Here is a 22,680-nt window from a genome sequence, read left to right on the forward strand (position 1 = left end):
ATGAATTTAGGAAAGTTGCAAATTTTTTATTTAAAGTATGTTATTGTATTTTAACAATAAATTACATAACAGTATACACTTATTTACAATGGTACACATTAAATACATTATTTTCATGTGTGTCTGTGAGCAATAAAACTTTAATGGCAAGCATAAAAGAAGTTTGAATAAATGGGGAGTTGGGAAGGCCAAATGTATTAAAGCCCCATGTTTTACTATATTAATATATTGAATTTAACCAAGTAAGATGCAGACATTATCTTAAAGCCTTACCACCAGCAACATCCGCATCACCTAGGAGCTTGTTATAAATGCAGAATCTCAATTCCCCATATAGTAAATCAATCCACATTTTAAGATTTTAAGAATTCCAGATGTTTCTTGTGTACATTAAAGTTACAAAAGCACTGTGTTTAAAGCAGTAGTTCTTGAATCTGACTAAAAATCAGAGTTAGCTGAGAGCTTTTAAAAATACAAGTTCTTAGGCCCTTGTGTTTTTTTCATATACAACAATAATAGTACAACTCCTTTCAAGTTCCTGGACCCGATTCCAGTGTATGTGTGTATGGGAGGGGGTCTTGCCATACACACCAAGTAATTCTCAAATGCCAGCAGGGTGTTTGAGGCCTCTAATTATGACACTATCAGTCCGGAGACAGCACCAGATTCCCCAGGTTAAGGTCTCTGTCCTACAAGACTGCCTTTCCACCCCTGAACTCCAGACGTCAGTCACAAGTCCCAGGCAGTTACTGTACTTCTAACCAACTGGCTACAGATTGGAGGTTCCAACAACCTCCCCCTTAGGTTTGAGTAATTTGCTAGAGCGGCTCACAGAACTCAGGAAAATGCCTTAACTAGTTTAATAAAAGATACAAGTTAACAGCCAGATGAAGAGAGACATAGGGCAAGGTCCCAAATAAAGGAGCTTCTATGGTCATGGAGCTTGGGGCCTGGCTAGGTGGCACATGGAATCTCTCCAAACAGAGAAGCAGGATCTAAGAGAGAGGCTTTTCTCAGGGTTTTTTGTGAGGACTTCATTGCGTAGTAATGATTGACTAAAATCATTGGCCATTGGCTAATTAAACCTCTTGGGTCCCCACCCTTGGGTGAGGTCCAACAAAAAGTCTCTCATTAACATGACAAGACACCCATTTCACCTTTAAGACTCAGAAGTATTTTCGGCAACTGCAGAAGAAGACCAGATATACCTGAGAAATACATATTTGGTCATCTGAATGACCAAATATGTGTTTCTTATGACGCATTATATTGCAGCCCTGCTGCAGGTTAATGAAATAGTTTTGGGTTTTGTTTTTTGGTTTTGGTTTTCTCTTTCTAAAGCCCACCACTTGATTGTGATGAGCTAAATTTGATGGCAGCTGCTTTAAAGAATTTGACAAAATGGCAATAAAATGTATATGAAAAAGTTGAGACATGTGAAGTGATAATTATCAAACAGGTTTTGAAAGATAAGTAAACCATAGAATAAAGTAGCAGTTTAAAAAATTGATTTATGGTTTATATTGTTATAAGCTAATAACTTACGGCATATATCATAGCTATTTCCAAGTGAATTAAAATACTGATGTTAAAATTTAAAAAGAAATGATAGTTTTTCTGTATTTCTTGGAATAAGTGGTTATGTATGACCTATGTGGATAAATGAAAAAAACAGCATAAATATATCAAGGAAGGAAATTATACAGCGTCAAATCAGAATAGGGCCTGAAATGTTATAAACAACTGGTATTCTAAGGTGATGATTTGTTTTTAAAGCTTTAGTGAGGCATAATTTACATACTCTAAAATCCACCCATCATGAGTACAGTAGTCCCCCTTTTGTCCACAGGGGATACATTCCAAGAGCCTGACTAGATGACTGAAACCATAGTTAGTACCAAACTTTATGTATACTGTTTTTTCCTATAGATGCATACCTCTGATAAAGTTTAATTTATAAATTAGGCACAGTAAGATTAACAATAATAAAACAATTACAACAATATACTGTAATAAAAATGTAAATCTCTCAAAATATCTATTGTACTATACTTACCCTTTTGATGATGTAAGACTGTAAAATGGCTATGTGATGAGATGACATAGACATTGTGACAAGCCTTAGGCTACTACTGACCTTCTGATGAATCATCAGAAAGAGGATTATCTGTTTCTGTACCACAGTTGACCCTAAGTAACTGAAACTGAGGAAAGCAAAACCACAGATGTGGGGGAGGCTACTGTATGAAATTCAATGGTTTTTTTAGTATACTTCCACTGTTGTGCAATTATTACCACAACCCAATTTTAGAACATTTTATTACCCCCTGAACTTAGTTTATACCGTCCCCCATTCCATTTTACAATGCAGAGTGTATTTCTGGGGAAAACGTGTTCCTGGAGGGGGGCGAATAAACTGGTGTGACCTAAATCAGTCAAGGGAAAAGCTAGGCTGGGAGAAACCCGTTTCCTGCTTATGAGAAGGCTGTTCGTCACCTTATCCGCTGCTCTCACTCTCACCTCCGCCGGAGCTCGTCTCTCTGCCCGCCCTTTTTGGGAGAAACTCCGCAGGTGGGTCTGCAGCGACATACCGGGAACAGAGGGGCGGAGCGAACTGCCGTCCTCTATCCCTTGCCCCTGGGCTGCAAGAGGCTGCAGCTGTATAACACCTATTGTTAATGTAAAATTACCAAGGTCATGGTAGAGGTTCTGGAAATAATTGCAATTTTACCCTCATGGAGCAAGCTCTGAAATGCTTTTTGTCTGTATAAATTTGTCTTTTCTAAAAATGTATTATAAATGGCATCATGTATTTTGTGGCCTTCTGTGTCTAGCTTCATTCACTTAGCATGTTTTTGAGGTTTATCCATGTGTTAGTATGTAGTAGTTTGTCCCTTTTTATTCTGTTTTATAGATGTACCAGTTTGTTTATCCATTCACTAGTTGGTGGATTTGACTCGTTCCACTTTTGGCTATTCTGCTATGAATACTCACACAGAAGTCTTTGAACATGTTTTCATTTACCTTATGTAAATATATGATTGGAGTTGTTGGGTCGTATCTTAAGTTTAACTTTTTAAGAAATAGCCAAACTGTTTTCCAAAGTGGCTCTACCATTTTACATTTCCACCAGTAATATATGAGGGTTGCAGTTTTGATTGGGATTACATTGAATCTCTAGGTCACTATGGGGGAAATTGCCATCTTAACATTGAGTTAAGGCCACACAGATGGCCTTCTACACCTCTGGCCTCCATTGTATCTGATGAGAAGTTAGTCATGAATTTTATTGTTTCTCTCATTATTTTCAAGAATTTGGCTTTGATTTAAACTGTGTTTGACTATGACTTGTCTAGGGTTCTTGCATCTATCCTGTGTGGTTTTTTTGAGCTTTTTGGATCTATCAATTTTCAACAAATTTGGGAAGTTTCAAACCATTATTTCTTCAAACAGTTTTTTCTGACCCCTTCTCCTGTTTTCCTGGTACCCCATGTGGATAAAGTGAAGGTTCCTATGGCCAGGATCTTCACCTGAACCTAAACTAGTTGGTGATGTAACTGGCCTGCTGCTAGGCTACTGCTTCCTCACCTGTAGTCAATAAGCTATTACTGACTGAGTCACTATATAAAGACCTCTGCCCAGTACCCTGAGCAGAGGCAGAGATGGAGGAGGATTATACACCTGCAGACTGTTGGATACAAACGTAATTCTAGTGCTCAACCTATTGGCAGGAAAACAAGCTGGGTAATAAACCCTTTCACCCCAAGAACATTGTCATTCCTCGGTCTCAGTCCATAGTGAACTTGCCTGGAGCTGAAACCCATTGGCAAGACACCCCATTAGATGTATGTTGGTATACTCAATATTACTGCATAGGTCTCTGAGGTTTGTTCACTTTTTCATCAAACTTTTTCCTTTCTGTTCTTGAAATTGTGTAATTTCTATTTATTTACCTTTTGAGCTCACTGATTCATTCTTCTGCTATCTACTGTTGGGCAAACTAGTGAAATTTTCATTTCTAATGTACTTTTTAGCTTTAGAATTTGATTTGGTTCTTTTTTTTAGTTTCTATTTCTCTGTTGAAATTCCCTGTTTGTTGAGTATTGTCACTGTATTTTCTTTATTTCTTTAAACATTATTTCCTTTAATCTTTGAACATATTTATAATAGCTGCTTTGAAGTCGTCGTGAATACAACATCTGGGTCCACTCAGAAACCATTTCTATTGACTACTTTTTTTCCCAAGTATGTCACATTGTCCTGTTTATTTATGTCTTATAAGTTTTTTTTTGTTAAAAATTAGGCATATTTGATCATATATTGTAACAACTCTGAATATAATTTCTCTCCACCACCACCCCAGCACCACTGAGGGTTGTTATTATTGACATATTGCTATTATTATGTATTATTTGCTTATATTTAAGTAACATGACTATACCTAAAGTGCAGAATCTTTCTCCTTTGTGGGGTGCAGCCACTCAAGTCTTTGCTCAGTTTTTGATTGTTTCTTATTTAATTTTTAACCTGCCTAGGATTCTTGGGGTCTCTTTGTCTACATAGCTTGGTGGAGTCAGTGATGTTTTAAAAGTTATGCTCAAACGTCTTGAGCCAGTAAGGGCTCTACTCTTTGCTGATCCATTTGTGATTGTGTTACAGAGAACTCATATAGTTTTCAAGCTCTTATTTTCTGCTAACCTTGCAGTTCTTTTCACATGCGAGAAGCCTCCTGGTCAGCCACAGATAATGGAGAGCTCAGGCCCTCTCCAGTCAACTCTGAGCATATATGCAGCCTCCAGTTAGCAGATCATGTGTGGAGAGTTTACTTAATCCTTTGTGGCTCTCATCTCCAGAATCTCCTTGTTAAATTCCTGATGGTCTGTCCCTGTTCCCAACTGGGATGACAGCCTTAGACCAGCAAATCTGTAGGCTTTCTTTGTTCTTTTCCAGTCAACTTTAATGCCTTTACTCTCAATGCCATTGGGTGTGGGGTTTTTGCCCTCCACTTCAGATCACATCAGCAACCTCAGACAGTGAAGCTGCTGGTTTTCATGGCCAGCCTGGCCAAAGTACAACTACTGCATGGAGGGGGAGACAGGGAGTAGGGTAAGGAGCAGCCCTAAGCAGTAATGCCACTGGCTCCCGCTGTTCTCACTCAAAGTTCCATGCTTTTTCATAAATAAACTGTGAAATTTGTCATTTGTCTTAGGTTGTTTTCTGGAACCCTGAAATAGTTGCTTTTGATACTTTTATCCAGTGTTATAGTTGTTTGGGGAGGAGAGGATTTGCTGACCTCTTCAGTTTGCCACAGCTGGAAGTCCTGCCTCCTGCTTTGTATTTGCAATATTTTTGGTTTTGGTTATTTTAAAAGGCTAATTAAAAATCTGAAGCACATCTATATTTTGTAGCTGCTTCAGCATTCTGCTCTACAATGGAAAAAGGTAGGAGATTGTGATTAGGTTAGGGGTGGGACTGTAGTTTTGCTATAATTCTGCTGACAGCACTCTCCTGTGGAATGCTTAATAGCATATTCTTATGTAATGATGAAGAAAACATTTATTTTTTAAGCAAGCAAATTCCTTTGGAATTCTACCAAAACAAAATTCTATACTCCTCTCTACAGAATGCACCAGTGGCTCAAAGAAAGATACAACAAAATCCACTGGGCTGTCGTAGATTTGTATCTTTATGAAAAATAATGGAAATAATCATCTTCTGTAAAAATTGTTTATTATACAGATTCAATCTAAAATGCTTTTTTATGCTCAAAAATTTAACCAAGAACTTTGTCTTTACCTTTCTTGTGATATAACTATACACATATATCATACACATACAGAAACATACACAAAATAAAATATACAGCTCAGTGGTTTACCACAAAATACATAATCTCTGTAGCCACCATTCATGTGAGAAATAGGACTTCACCAGCACCCAGAAGTCCCCTGTGCTGCTTCTCCTCCCCACAGGTAACTACTCTCCTAACTTACGGTAACTACTTCTTTTCTTAATAGTTTGTATCTCCTAAGTATACACCCCTAACATGAGTTTAACTTTGCTTATATTTTTAATATTATAGGAATGAAAGCTTACAGTATCTATTCATTTGTGATTGGTTTCTTCTGTTCAAAATTAAGTTTGTGAGATTCCTGTATGTTGAATGTAACAGTAGTTCATTTCAATTGCTGTAGAATATTCAGTTATATGAATATACAACAACTTGTTTATCCATTCTGTTGTTCATGTATATTTGGGTTGTTTCCAGTTTTAAGGATATTACAAATACTGCTAGCATGAACACACTTGTATGTGTTTTAGTGTATAGGTATCATAATTGGGTATGTAGGAGTCAAATTGCTGGGTCACAGTTAATACATATTTTCATTTTAGTATATCAGGCCAACCTGCTTTCCAAATTGATTGTACCAATCAACATTCCTACTAGCTGTCTATAAGAATTGCCCCTGCACCACATCTTCACCAAATATTTGGTATTACCAGATTTTAGCAAACAATGGTATAGCCATTCTGTTGGTTATATGGTATTTCCTCATTATGTTTTGATTTTCATTTCCCAAATGACTAATGAAGTTAAGCTCTTTTCCATATGCTTATTGGCCATTTGGGTTATACTTCTATGTAAAGTGCCTATTAAAGCCCTTTTTAAAAATTGATTTGTAGGAGTTCTATGTGTATCTGGATAAGAGTCCTTTGTTTCCTCTATGTGTATTGCAAGTGTGTTCCCCACTGTATGACTTGCATTTTTACTCTTTAACAATACAGATAGGAAAAGAAATTCTTGATTTTAGTCAGATATATCAGTTTTTTTCCATTATGAGTGCTTTTTTGTGTCCTAGTGAAGAAGACTCTCCCTGCCCCAGTATCATGAAGGTATTCATCTATATGTTACCTTCTAAAAGCTGTATGATTTTAATTTTCACATTTATATCTAAATCCACCTGGAATTTATTTTTTTGAATGGAGTGAAGTAGGGGTGAAGATTCATTCTGTTTTCCCATATGGCTCTCCAGTTGTTTCAGTACCACACATTGAAAACAATGTTGTGTCTGTTAGGGTCCAATCAGGAGAAAGAAACCATACCAGTTATTTAAATAGAGTTTAATATGTGAAAAGGTTGCTATTTAACTGTAAAGTTGTTTGTAACTAAAGTTAAAAGTAAAGTTTTAGGTAACTAAAAAGACAAGAAGAAACTACTAAGTCATTGTGGAAGTAGCCGCTACCACCCCAATGGCTAGAGGAATAAAGGGAGACATTGGAGTTATTAAGACTTCGAAACCCGTGCAACAGAAATTCCTATGTCTAAGGAGAGGATAGCTAACTAGTGCTGGTATCTGGGGTGGAGGATGCAGTGAGGCTGGTTCTGCAAATGTGGAAAACTATAAACTACATTCAGCTGCTGTTACAGAAGGGCCCTATCACTCCTGGGAGTGAAGGAAGTGTTGCTAGGGTGACAAAGAACAAGAAACTGACAGGAAACCCACTGAAGGAGCAAGTCTCCTTTTCTTCTCCAGCTTTGCTGTCTTAAAGCCTCCTATTGGCAAAGCCTAACATGGAGCTAGTAGGCAAAACCAAAATGTGGTTTGCAGAGTCTTAGCCCCAATATTATAAAGCAGTGTTTAACAGATGGGTTTGAAGCTGAGAAACAATAACTTAAGGCCCAACTTCCCCATCTGCAGAGCCACCTTTATGATAAGTCCAGTGTCTGTATATTGTAAAAATCTGTTTCTGGGTCATATTTCTATTTCATTGATCTGTTGCACCAAAATTACACTGAGTTACTGTAGCTTTATGTTTTCATAACTGGTAGAGCGATTTTTCCCACTTTACTCTTCAAGAGTGTCTTAGCTGCCCTTGGCTTATTTGCATTTCCATAAAAACTTTAGAACTAATTTGTCTACTTCCACAAAAATCTTTTGGGGTATTGATTGGAATGTCACAAAATCTGTAAGTCAGTTTGGGGAGAATTGAAATTTTTACAAAATTGTTTTCTAATCCATGAATATAGTATGTCTCTCCGTTTATGTCTTTAATTTCTTCTCTATAATGTTTTTTGGTCTTTTTCTATAGGAGTCTTGCTTGCATAGCATTTATTAGCTTTAATCCTGGAAATTGGATGTTTTTTATTATTATAAATAGTACTTAAAGTTTTTCATTTCAATTTTATTTTGAAAACGTTCAAGCATACCTTTTCTCTACTTTTGAATAGTTAGATCACATTATACCCACTGCCCAGATTCAATAATTACCAAGATTTATTTGATTTGTTTCAAAAATCCTTATTACTAAAGTATTGTAAAACAAATCTTAGGATGAATTCATGTCTTTTTCACGTAGACACTTTTCACCTAGATACATAAGTATCTCTAGGAAAAGGGACATTTAATTTATAATTCCAAGCCATATTCTAATTTTCCCTTTCCCTTCCTTCAAAAATGACTTTTTACTGTTATGTTGGTATGTATAGACAGCTTGCTTTTAACTAACAGTATATTGGGACTTATAGTTTATGTTAAGTAATAAAATATTAGCTTAGCCATTGAAATATTAAATGATAAGCATTCTCTATGACAATTAAAAACAAAATTTTTTTTCTGATGTAAACTTTCTGTTTCCAAATTCATTACAGTTTTTTGGACCTTGGCAAAGCTATACTTTTATAAACCTATCATGTAAATAAAACTTTCTTTTGTTGGTGTCTTCTATATTCATAAGCTTAATGTACAATAAAAATGGTCATTCTTTAATTTTAAAAAATCTTTATATTCTTCAGTGTTCTTGTTACTGAACATGTTTTAGGGAGTCATCAGTGGGAATAAAAGCAGCACATTTTTGTGTGACATAGTTTTAGTTTTGGTTACTCTTTGTAACATCTTCTTGCCCAGACATAGTTGTTAAAATACAAGAAGGAGATACAAGTGTGAATTCTTTTCCTTTGTGGCTTTGTGCAGAAACCTTCCCTTCATTGCAATTGGTTTTCCCTCTCCCTACAATATTCATAGGTCTGTTTCTAGGAAAGGACTGTGGCTAGTGAGCCATGAAAACTTCCTAGATTTGGCAAACTAGACTGTCATGTTCACCCCCTAACATGAGAAAATCCCAGTTGAAAAGACAGTGTGGCAACTTTCCTGCAGGCAGGTCAGACTCCTTAGTGACAGTGACTGAGGAGATAGTTTATCTTGCCAGCATCTGCATTAATGATGGAACTAATTTATGATCTAAATAACAGTAAAATATTCCCAAGACAACAATAATTAGCATAAAGTGATTTTTCACCTGTTTTTTAACTTAACCAGTGATTATTGGTGGGGAGTTGAGGAGGCCTCATAAGTTAGATGTATTCACTAGTAACAAGTATTTGAAAATAGATATGGCAGCCTAATACTGGATGGCTTCCCTGTGCTTATTCCTCCTTCTTTATCAGCATCCCTGGGTATCTCACTGCAGATCAGAATGGCTCAGTGCTGTCTCACTTACTGAAGTAATTGCTATTTATACTTATTTAAACAGAGTTAGAGGATGTTTAATTTCATATTTAAGTTCATAACTCTTAGAATTAAATGTACATATTTTGCTTCTTCTGATCAATAGTTATGTTATTTAGGATATAAGAAAGAATGAACTATTTCACTGCTTTGGTTTAGCTATTATGTCAGACCTTTTTTTCCTTGTAATATCAGATTAACAAATTTGGGGATCATTTTATAAGTATCTCGAAAACAGGGAAAAGGATCTCTTACATGTAGGGCTAACGTGGCAAATTCCAAATTTAGATAAACATTTTTAAAAAATCAGAGAGATCCAACTGATGTAATTAAATTACCTAAATATGAAAGATGAGAAATCTTTTTTGTGTTTTTGGGTGGAAACAGGGAAGCCAAGGAGGTTTGTTTTTCTAAATAGTGTGGAACTCTGTAAACTACGTCAAAGTGTACACAAACTATAGCTTCTTAAAATTCTGATTAGAAATGACAGTCAAGAATAAATTCCTTATTCCTTGTCCTTGAACGTATAACAAGAACTAAGGTACAAATAAGATACATTTTCTAGACTTACTTGTTATCAGAAATTTTGCCTCATAGTTTGCTATTGTTTTCTCAAGCAGAAATTACTTGTATTTATTATCTAAATACAAGTAAAAATAACTTTTAAGGAAATGAATTTCAAAATGAATGTGAAGGCAATAATCTAAATATTTAGAGGCTAGTTAAGAGGTTCTGTCACTGAGATGTGTACTGTATTGGTATAGTTGACATAGTAATTGTAGTGTGTATAGCAAAAAATAGAGGATTGCTGATTATAAGATTATGTGAATAGAAATAGAAAAACCTGATTTTCTTAATCCAAGTTGAAGCATTCTCATTATAAATTATTTATTTGCTTTGGATAGTTAAAAACCTGTATCAAAAACATGAACTTTAAAACTGCTGAAACACATGGAGAAAAGAGTTTTCACATAAAATCAATGGGGAACATATAACTTACTGGAGATTCTTGCTGACTATACTAACTTCAAGACGTAACATTCTAGTGTCTGGGAAAGTATCCACAATAAACAGTTTCACTCATTTCATTCCAACCCTTCTGCTTATCAGTAATTAAAGCAGATTTGTGGCAATAGTCACAGATTCCTGGGATTAAGAAAACTCTACAACAAAATGACCATACTAGACCTAAAAACCTTCTGTTTTGTTATTGTATTCTCTTGACCAACTCTATCTCTGTGAGGAATGGCTTGTGGATTCTCTCGGCTGTTTAGAAAAGCAATTGAACTTGTATTCCAAATGTAGAGGATTAATGTACTTGGGGCAGATATAAGAAAGGATTCTTTCTCACAACCCTTAAAACTTTATTTTTCATGTAGTGTTTGCATAATCAAACATTAATTAAAAACTTAGGAAGTAAATATCTGTTAGTATAACCTGAATGTTCATGAAGGTAATGAGATGAATTGACAGGTGCACTTTATTATTTAGAGCATGCAGTGTTTAATAGAGAAAGTAACCGACCAGGAAGTGAATTGTAGGTCAAAGGGTGGCTCATTTTTTCCGAAATCAGGAAAGTTGCCCTAAAATGCCTTTCATTATCTCTGCAGCTGGAGCTTCATTAACAAGTGCAGTTGGAATAACCAGGGTATTGCAGCAAAGGAGAAACTAAGCACAGCAAGCCTTTCCGTAACAAAGGAAATAACAGATTTCCGTGTAACAGGCTTCCACACTTATCTGTGTTTTGTGGCAGTGCTTCTGCTGAACTAAAGCATCTGCTTCCTCAAGTTAAGAGAGAACAAACTCAACATGGCGTGAAATTACTGCACAGCCACTCACATTCATTAGAGTTATATTGTTACCAGCCACAGGCATGACTGGCTTTTGCATGAATAATAAAGTAAACTGCTGCTTTGTGAAATTTACCTTAAAACATAAGGCACAGTACTAACCTTGAGCCAGGAGTGGGTTTATCTTAGGGCAGCTTTCCCTCACCACTTTCGGGTCAACACCAGTAAGAGGTAGGAAGTTGGGAAGAAGTATTGCTGTATGAGGCCTTTGGAAAGGGCATTGTGTTAAATCAGTTTACTCAGCTTAAAAAACTAATTTTATTGTGCAGGCCAGCTGTTATATATTAAAAATTTTTAAGTACCATTCAGCAACCATTATAGTAATAATTGAATCAGACAAAAATTAGCAGTGGATGCTAAAGGTAGTTAGTTGGTCAAAGTTTGGTGAGGAATAGAATATTGCACAGTTACAAAGGGAAAAAATAGTAACCTTGCAGTGGAGAAACCTGACAGACAACTCATCCAAGCAATCACAGTTACTACCAGAAATGGGAAAAATAGACATCATGTACCTCCTAATGTGATCACTCCATGTTATTCCTGTTAAAAATGCATAACTTGATTTTATTTAACACAATAACGTGTGTCTAGGTCTGAAGCTTGCATTGTACTTTAAAAGTTACTCTAATTAAAATCAGGAACAAAGTAAAGACATATGTCTTTTAAAATGCAGAACTTGAATCTGATAATGAGAGAACACCAGCTAAATCCAAACTGAGGAACACTCTGCAAAATAATTGGCCTTTACTTTACAAAAATGGCAATGTCATGAAAGACAAAGAAATGCTAAGTAACTGTTCTAGATGGAAGAAGATTCAAGAGACTTTACAGTGTTCTGAATTGTGGTTGGTATTTTTTAAGCAATGATCAGGAGGATTAGGTCTCTTAGCCTAGCTGAACTACATTTCAAGCTATTGAAGACTTTAAAATGATAGTATTTAGTTGTTTTACGAAATTTTCAGTCAATGGAAGAAAAGAGAGTCCTCGTGCTATTTTAAAATGCTAGAATGTACCATTTAAGAGTTTCATGAGCACTTAGGAAAAGAAGGTAGCAATCACTTAGATGAATTTATCAAGTTATAATATTCATAAAGAAGTTTGGTCTGACTTTCATACAGGTAGATAACAGGAATGCTTTGTTTTCGGGAAGGCAGTTTATGAGTGTCTGATTTCCTTGTGGACAAGATAAAGAAATAAACAGTGATTGTAGTTAATTAAATAAGTAGTTAATTGGATAACCATACCCAAGATTAATAATCGGATGCCAGTCTCATAGATGGTTTCTAGTGTTGTGTCTATTGCAGAGATCAATTCTCAGTCCTGTTCTAAACTTCAGTTAATAATTTGGATAAAGGCATTGATAACATACAGATCAGATTTTAAAGTGACACATATCTGTGAGGGACAGCCAAACCACTGGATGACTGAAACAAGAGCCAAAAGATTGTGGTAGCCAGGAATGCTAGGTGGGAATCTGGTAAAGTAAATCTGACAGGAATAAATTCTACAAGGACAACCAGTTGTAGATGATGGATGGAAGGAAAATAAGCTTTAGGTTAACTCTTGGAAAAAATGAATTTGCCAAATGGCTAATTGGCCATATACCAAACTTACTTATTTGTTTCTTTTTACTGTTTGATTTAAATATGTATTGACTGAATCCAGTCAGAAAAATGGAAACCACACGGTATTTCAAACATAGGGAAATGTAATAGAGGGAATTGGTTATACAGGTGTTAGAAGGCTAAAAGAGAAGAAAGGAACACTGAGCTATTCAATAATAAGTACAAGAGGCATCTACCAACAAAAGCTGAGAAACAAAAAGGATGAAGTTATAACCTAGACTCCACATCCCTAAGCTGGCACTCAGACTTCTGAGAAGGGGACACTGTTCAGCACCGGTGGTACTGAAATCCATATTACTAAAAGATGTTCATTTATATAAGAAGCCAGAATACTTACACCGTGTTCTCTATGTTGAAGTGTGAAAATATTTGAATGAGCATTTCTTGCATCTTGAATTTGGTTCTGAAAATAAAACAAAACTAATCCATTCACTGTGTTAATATTCTATGCTTCCCCCACCCTCACCCCACTCCACAATCTTTAAACTGGCTTTACCACTAATAGCTCTCCTACCTCAGATGTATTGCTAAGTGACTTCTCAGTAAGAGTGTTTACAGAAAGGGATTTAAAAAAAAAAGCATGACAAGTAATTGGGTGGGCTGAACATTTTTTCTGATTATAGTTGGGTGTACTTTTTAAATCTCCCTTCTCACTGATATCTTAACCAATATTAAATGAATTTAATATTGAGTGTTTTAAGGTAAATATACTTGTTGTGCTCTGAAACAGTGAAGAACAAGGTTTGGAATTGATTTCTCTGTCCTTTTTTCCTCCCCCCCCAAATATTGCTTCTTTAGGTCAGTAACAGATCCAAGAGATGGAAAGAGAGTAGCACTCAAAAAGATGCCCAACGTCTTCCAGAATCTGGTCTCTTGCAAAAGGGTCTTCCGGGAATTGAAGATGTTGTGTTTTTTTAAACATGATAATGTAAGTGAAATTGTTGTTTGGGATAAACTATTTACTCATCGTGCTTAACTATATTAGTAAAGAGCAAAAGAGAGTTGAAAAAGGAACATGCACATTATTATAAGGGTTTTGGAATCCTGAGACAAATTAGACCCTTTTTGTGAACAATAAATGAACAAGTTTAAGTGGGACCTAGGATGTATTGATTGACAGACAAATATTATTTGATGTAAAGCAAATGTTAATATTTAGCTGAGGAACAATACTAATATTCAAGGTAAAACTAGAGTATAATATGTAATCTGAATGATTTAAGTAGAAATAATTGGCCCCTGATTTTAAGTGCTTTATTTTTATCCTTTAATGTTTTTAATCAAAGATTAAGTTAAAGATGTAAGAAAGTAGTTTTTCCTCTTAAAAAATAGTACAGCTCTTAATATAGGCTAGCCTATTTATGATTGTGTTTAGGTATGTCAGAACTCATGGACTAAGAATCATTATGGTTTGAGAAAGAGCTTCTCAACTAATTCGAATTAAAAGTTTGACATTTATAAAATTTACCTGGAGGATGTTAGCATTGGACTCCCAGTTTTAAATTTCATATGAAAAGAAAAACTGCCTCACATTCTTCTTTTGGTACTTAACCTATGTTATTAATTGCTGAAATGAAAATTTTATCAAAAAAATAATTTCTGTAAGTGATGGCTTGTTTGCACAGAAATCTATAGAACTTTGTCCAGAGTGTGGATAGTTTTAAGTATATGGTATATCAAACTGGAAGCTCCTTGGATTGACACACTTCATTTTATTGATTACTGCTCTTGAAATGTTTTCCTTAAACTTTTTTAAAAAGTTATGTCTTTCAGTCAATTGGAACTGCCTAGCAATGTGTTTGTTTCAATAACTTTCAATGTACCACTCAAGTTGCCTTTTATGACTGGTTCCTCAAATTTTAGAAATGATTTAGAATGATAGTGCTCGCTTTGTTATTTGTTTCTCAAATTTGCCTGAGTACCACCCCAACATCAAAAGTACAAACTTTATGTACATTGTTAGAAACTCAAAGGTATCCATGATGAAGAAATATTTCAAAGGTGGCATCAGAAATTCACGTACTCAGGGTTTAAATGGCTTATTTTATTCAAACCTATCTTGGCTTCTTTTATAAAGTAGGAATGGTATAATTTGGCCATTATCTGTACACATGGATATCTTTCTGTGCTCATGACTCATTCCTGTAGGGTAACTCAGTTATAAAGATAGTGTAAGAGTGAGTAGTGTAAGAAAAGAAACAAACTTCTTAAAAATCACACTATTAAAACACAGTTAACCGGTGTTTGAAGCCCTATCATACGGGATTGCTGATGACTTCTGTGAGAATGTTCAAAAGTGAGGCAGATAGTTGGAGATGAATCAGAAGGCATGACACCACCATTTTATACATAATGAATTTATGCTATGCCTGAGGTCTATCTCCAAAAGCATCTCATGGCCAGCATACCTGGTATGTGTGGAATGCCAGTCTTTGGTATTTGATGTAATTAAGGCAATGAGTGTATATTAATTGTGTGGAAAATACAAAAATGTTTAAGACATAGTCCTCTTTTGAATGGGGTAGACCAAGTGTTAACATTTATTACTGTGTGTCAGGAAGTATGCCAGCTGCTTTACATACATAAATACATTTTATCTTTAAAAACCTTATCAGATAGGGCCTGTTATCCTCACTTAATAGAGAAGAAAAACCAAGGCTTAGAGTTAAGCAATTTAAGGTCAAGGTGGCACAAGATTGTAGTCTAAAACTCTGACTTGCTTCAGAACCCATCTTTATTAATTTGGTATACATTTATTGTGCACATCCTGTGCTCTTAAAGTATATTAGTTTCTAGGAGGTTCTACCTTCAAGGAGTTTAGCAGTGTGATAAATGCTGTGATAAGGGTGCTCTGGGAGGATTGCCTGTGTGGTTATAAACATTAATACAGGACAGTCTGTTCTGTGCATAACAAAAAGCTGAGCAACCAAACCAAGGAGTATATTAGGATCACTAGATGAGCCTTAAAAATGCAGATTTTGGTGTTGAGGCCCAGCTGTATTTTTTAAAGCTTCTCAGGTGCATGCTGGCAGACAATTACCAGAATATCAAGGTTTTCTTTTGAAAGAATTGCTGTGGACTTAGAAGTGCAAAGACGTTTTAAACATGAAGAAAATAAACCTTAAGATGAGCCTTTTGAGGTTAAGATTTGATTGGATAGAAGGAGAAGAAAGGAATGTCATAATGAAAATGGCATTTAGAAAGATTAACCTGGCCAGTGTAGGAAGGTTAATTTTAAGGGATTTTAATTTAAGGGATTGTAATTTGGATGGCTTTTTATGTGTCAAAGAATAGCTACAAAGCCCTGGGAGGCTTTGGATTTTCTTTTGAACAGAACCTCAGAGTCACTTTATCACATTCATTGATTTCAGGTGATCTGACTGAGATACACATAAACATGTAAATATATATAAATATATGCATAAACATATTTTTTTCCTTAAAGGACAGACTGCTCATCATCTTAAAGGATAGGTTCACCTTGATGTAGTAATTTGCGGAAAGAGAAAGGAATTTAACATTCTAAAGATGGACGTTATTTTAGGCTTATCACTACTGTCTAGTCAGAATCTGAGCTATTATAAAACTTGACAAAATATCTACTTCACCCACCTATGCACTTGTGCACGTGTGTTCACACACACATAAATTGTCATATTATCAGCATAGAAAAAGGGATGATTGAGGTTTTTCCAATCTTGTACTCCTTTGAGAATCTGATGAAAGCTATGAACCCTCTCGGGAAAATGTACATACACAGAAATTTTATGCCAGGTAGGCTTTCACTGCTCCTCTAAAGCCCATTCAGAGTCCTCTTAGGGCCCATTGATTCCTGCTTAGAGTTCCTGTAATACAAGTCTAAGGCTTTTTCTTATCTTTAAGCAATAGCACTAAGCACATAGTAGCAGTCTATTGAAGACAGAATGAGTGAATGAAAGTAATAGAAAAAAGAAATCTCAGTCTGGAATGATAATTACTCAACAATCTCTCAATTTTTTAATCTGAAATAATCTAGAGAGAAATAGAGGAAGCAAAGAAGGACCATTTGTTTTCCTTTTATGGTCTGACCTAATTCAAACAAGGCCTTTTTGGGTTCAGAAGTATGAAAAAGAATCACACAAATATAGGACCGTAAGGACCCTTCACTGAACGCTGACATGCTGTTTACCTGCAGATTTACTAATGCTAATGGTTCTACAGCTAAGGAGTTTGAAAAGGCAAGGGTGTTTTAGAGTAGGTTACTTTTCAGTGGACTTGGTTGTGTTTGCTCTGTGCGTAATATTTGTGGTACTGGATAGATTCTTGATGCATTTAAAATAATAGTCTCTCATGTTCATGGATTGGAAAACTCACTGTCATTAATATGCTTGTTCTCCATGAGTTGAGCTATATATTCAGTGTCCCAGTCAAAATCCCAGCAGGATTTTGTGTTTATGTATGTGTGGAAACTGACAAATACGCCAAAGTTTATGGAAATGGGAATAGACCTAAAATAACTCAAGGCAATCTGAAAGTTGAGTAGAGTTGGAGAGTCATACTTCCAGGTATTGAGACATATGAAACTACGGTAATTGACAAACTGACATACACCTGTATTTCATCTGATTTATAAGAAAGGTGCCACTGCAGTCCAGTGGGGGAACAGATGACCATTTCAATAAATAGAAATCAGTAAGATACCCATACGAAAAACTCTACTCCACAGTAGATAACACAGATTAATTCATATTGGGTCATGGATACATAGATTAATTCACATTGGGTTAAAGACCTAAATATGAAAGGTAAAAAAATAAAACTTCTAGAATAAAACATAGGAAAGTATCTTCACGATTTCAAAAGTTGCTTAACTGAACAAGTAAAACATTGACCATTAAAAAGATTACCAAATCATTAACATTAGGAATTAATGCTTATTAAAAGTTAAAAGAATGAAAAGACAGAACGTAGACATATGTCCAACAGAAAACTTGTTTCCAGAATATGTGATAGAACCATTTTTAGGTCAATATTTAGTGTTTGAGGAAGACCATTAGAAATAAATATTTTACTTGACATTTTTCAGACTAAATTCTGTATCTAAATATCATGTATCTTATAAAGAGCTTCTACAAATCAAGAATTTTTGCCCATCAGTAAAAGACTTTGGTTATCCCAAATAGCCAATAAGTATATGGCAAAGTGTTCATTAGTCATCAGAGAAGTTAAAACTGCAATGAGATACTACTATATACTCACCAGAATAGCAGAAATAAAAAAGACTGACAATATTCAGTGTTGGCAAGTATATGAGTCAACTGAAAATGCTTATGTTTGCTGGTGAAAATGTAAATTTGTAAAACCACTTAGGAAAACTGGCAATTTCCACTAAAACTAAATGTACGCTTACCCAGTGACCCAGCAGTTCTGTTCCTTGGTATATGCAAAACAAATCACTGCATAAATCCACCAAAAGACATGTACAAGAATGTGCATAGCACTTTATTCATAATACCTAAAAATTGGAAACAATTCAAATGGGTACCAGCAGTACTCTGGAAGTACATTGTGTTATATTCCATTCATATAATGGTATGCTGCACATCATTAAAAAGGATGAACTACTTATCCACACTCACAGGCATGACAGTAAATGAAAGAAGCCATGCACAAAAGACTTCACTCTTTATGATTCAATTTGTATAAAGTTAAAGGACAGGCAAAATGAATCTATGGTGATGGAAATGAGAATATTGGTATCCTCTGAGCAGGGATGAGTTTTGACTGGATAGGGGCAAGGGGCTTTCTGGAATGTTGAAATGCTTAATTTCCTGATCTGGATTTTACCGTGGATTTAAATTTCATCATATTATATACTTTGTGTGTGTAAAAATTAATCTGATTTTTAGGATTTGTGTACTTTGTTACAGTTCTATAAAATAATAGTAATAGCATAGTCTTTCTACTGTAAAGAAAAAAAATCTGTTGGGAGTTGAGAATGGGGTAGAGGGTGAGGAATAGCTCCTTTGCTAAATATGAGGTTAACTGGACTCTATGAACAGTTAAATTTCTAGTCTTTATATTTAGGGTTGAGATTATTCACAGCAATAGTTTTATTGATAAAGGGCTGACTAAAAAAAACACTAAAGCCATTTAGTCATCAGGTAATCAATTTGTAGTGAATCTTCTTAACATTGCAGAGGTTAAAATAAAATTCTGAAGAGCAGCTACCATAATGAGCTTTTGTCCAATTCTTGAAAGATTGGAGAAATGTTCTGAGACACTGTCTGGTAATGGCCATTATTTAAGGATGTAGTTTTAGTTCATTTTTTAATTAGGCAAGTCTACTTACTTTTTTTGTATTTGAGATCCTTTGAAAGGTTGGTGGTATTTTGGGATACTTTGACTTTTTACAAGTCAGTCTTTACAAGTGTTCTATTTTACATCAAAAGGCTAATCTCACACACTTTATTCCCACAGATAATAGTGGGGTTATTGAGGGACTCAGGCTGCTTAAATAGGGAGTCAAGCATGAAGTCTGGAGTTTGAAACTCTGCTACTATTCTTTCTCACTTATTTACACTTCTGAGATCCTAGATCATTTCTACTGGTTTAAAACACTGTTTTTGCCATCTAGATGCATTGTGGAATACCATCATCTGATAAACATTGTGTGGTACAAAGAACAGAGTATAAAACAACAGGCATTTTTAAATTTCCAGGCAGAGTTTAAAGTTTTGTTCCTTTGAAGCTAACAATCACAGCTAAATGCTTTAGTGCAAATGTCTAACCCTGTTTTATATAGTTTTTCTACAAAACACCTCATCAGTTTGGAGTAAGAAAGCCTCATTCTTTTCTATCGAGGTTTAAAATGTATGGCTGTCACTTTCCCCTAGATAACCTCTAATTATAGCAGATAGATTTAGAGTGTAAAATAGCTTTGTCTAATGGACACTGTCACTCATTGCATTCTGTTTGCACCCAAGACAGGATGTATGTTGTTCAGATGCAGAGTCTGAAAGATACTAAGTGCTAATTCCAGCTGCCTTCCTCAAACATCAAATATTCATGTTAAAAATTGTTCTTCACATAATGAGAAATGGATTTACAAGAAATGGATATTTGTAACACTAGCTAATTATAGGTTTTAAAATACAGAAATGAAATAATTTATCTTTCTTATGATAAAGATTATTCTTTGAAAAAATTAAATCTGTTACCTTCCATTTGTACTAAGATTCTAAGTATATAAACATTTAATTCAGAAAAGAAAAATATTCTTTATAAAACATGTGAACTATTTTAAAACCTTACTGTTTAACTGTCTTTAAAATGAATGAAGGCTCTTTCCTTACAGGAATTCTTAGTTTAATTTAAAATTTTAAAGTGACAAATGCTTGGCTGAAAAAAGAATAACCTTTAAAATGAACAAGGTTTCTTCCACACATAAATTGCAACAGAAAAAGAGAAAGAGATGGAGGCAAAATCCTTGGGTTAAAACTTAGAAGACATAAATCAACCATATATGGAAATGTTACTTAGCTCCTGATTTAGACTAACAAACTTGAAGAAAATTAGAAATTCGACCACTTGATATTTGATTGTATTAAGGAACAATAAATTTTTAGATTTGATAATTGTATTTTTTTTAAGTTTTATCTTTTAGAGATACTTACTGATGTATGGCTGAAATAAGTCTGATATTTACTTCAAAATTATATAGGGAGAGTTAAAGGTTATAAATGAACCAGCAATGACTGTGTAGATAACTATTAAGGCCAGGTATTGATTACATGAGTACTCTTTATTCTGCCCACATTTATATCTTCAAAATTCTCCATAGTAAAAAAATTTTGTTCTTAAAAAACTAAGCTACAGATCAGAAAATTTGAACTTGTCCACACAGTTACTTCCTATTAAATAACTTCTTCCCTATCCTTGAAGCCTAGTATTTCTTATTTCTCATTGGCAAGATAGGTTTAAGTTCTTAGGTGTAATGTTATAGATGGGACTTTATGAGTAACTATACAGTGGTAAGGGAAGTGGACCTGTTTATTATGTTTTGATGGCAGAAGGAGCATTGTAGTATGCTGCTTTATAAAGGATTTGAATTTTGGATGCCTTGAAGTCTTTTTTTCCACCCTAGTAACTTTGTGGGGTTTTTTGTATTTGGAATAAAATCTAAAATGCTTGGCATAATTTAAAGAGATTTTGTGTGATATATCTCCTGCCTTCCTTTTCTATTTTATCCCAGTTTGTTTTCCTCCCACCCACTACATTCCACGAGCCCTGGCATTTCAGTTTCTAGAATCTGCCTGGTTCTTTCCTGCTTCAGTGCCTTTACATTGCCTACTCATTGCCTGACCAGCTCCTATTCAGTCTTCAACTCTTAATGTTACTTCAGGGAAGCCTTTACTCCTCCTCTTTGCTATTTCCCTTCATAATAATAAATGTCATGGCTATATATTTGTGTACATATTTGTTTAATGCCTTCCTCTCCCCTAGTCATGAGAGCAGGGATGATATCATTTTGTTCATCAGTATAACCCAAGAGCCTGCCACAGTGACTGCCAGGCAGAACACACTTAGTAAACGTTTTTGAACAGAGGAATAAAAGAATGAATGGTAGGTATGGCTAATGCTCTTAGAGCAACACTGATTGCTAAAAATAGAGCATTACTTTCTAACACTCCTATGCAGGGGTCTAGTAGCATGTAGTTATAACCCAGTTGCCTCTTAATTTGGGCTTATGTATGATTAATTGTCTTTTAGATAAGTTTATAAACCCATATTAATGTTTAGGACTGTTTTTTGACTGATAAGTTTAGTTAATTTCAGTGGGCAATTGTAACTAAGCCTTAAACCATTAAAGTTAATAAAATTTAAGTCATATTTTGTTTTCCTTTTTAGTTCTCTAAATGTGACTTTTTTTTTTTTTTTCCATTTCTCAGGTACTCTCTGCCCTTGACATACTCCAACCTCCACACATTGACTATTTTGAAGAAATGTATCCTAACCAGGGAATGTGAAAGAAAGGGACAATTTCTTATTAAGTTGTTCTTCTAGCACCTTTGGGGGTTTGTGTCTTGACGTGTATTAGATTTTATCCTTGCAGAAATGGTTGAGTACCTAGAACCAGGTAATTTTCAAATCCCAAGTATCTAACAGAATGTAATTACCTGAGTGGTGATATCACAGAATAGGACTTATTAATAAATACTTTACTTAATCCCCACCCAGCTTTATGACATAGGTTATTACCATCCCCATTTTGCAGATGAAACCGGGGAGGAAGCTATATTGTAGTGAACTGCAAGAGTTCTTGTTACTATACAACAACTGTATGTCAGTCAAGAAGATAATACTGCCCTTTTTTTCTACTACTTAGGGTATGGTGAAAATTAAAGAGATTTTTTTTTTTAAGTTTAAGAAAATTAACATAAGTTAAATGTCCTTAGTTTCTTGCAATAATGGGGAGGATGATAGTAACAGCCATTATTTATGTAAGTCTTTATCAGATGCCAGGTACAATTGTAAGTTCTTTACACATACGAATTTATTTAATCCTTATAACAACCGTGTGGGGAAGGTATTGCAGTTATTCTTATTTAATACAAGAGGAAATTGAGACATAAAATATTTTAAAACTTGGTCTAGATCACAAGCTAGTAAGTGCTGGGATTGCTGTTCAACTCCAGGCCAGTCTGACTCTAGCTTTAA

At 34.9% G+C, this 22,680-nt stretch overlaps 1 protein-coding gene across 2 annotated transcripts in view; it reads left to right on the top strand.

Moving 5' to 3' along the window:
- The window catches only part of NLK (nemo like kinase), a 164,740-nt gene that overhangs the window by 79,777 nt on the left and 62,283 nt on the right, over window positions 1–22,680 (top strand). For both annotated transcript variants that reach the window (XR_005027567.2, XM_036899565.2), the window contains exons 2-3: window positions 13,780–13,909; window positions 21,912–21,967. Coding sequence is in view for 1 of the 2 variants with exons in the window: in XM_036899565.2 (XP_036755460.1) it covers window positions 13,780–13,909; window positions 21,912–21,967 (186 nt within the window). In the remaining variant the exon portion in view is untranslated. The remainder of the gene's footprint in view (window positions 1–13,779; window positions 13,910–21,911; window positions 21,968–22,680) is intronic.

This window comes from Manis pentadactyla, chromosome 4, assembly GCF_030020395.1.
Source record: "Manis pentadactyla isolate mManPen7 chromosome 4, mManPen7.hap1, whole genome shotgun sequence".
Classification (NCBI taxonomy): Eukaryota; Metazoa; Chordata; class Mammalia; order Pholidota; family Manidae; genus Manis; species Manis pentadactyla.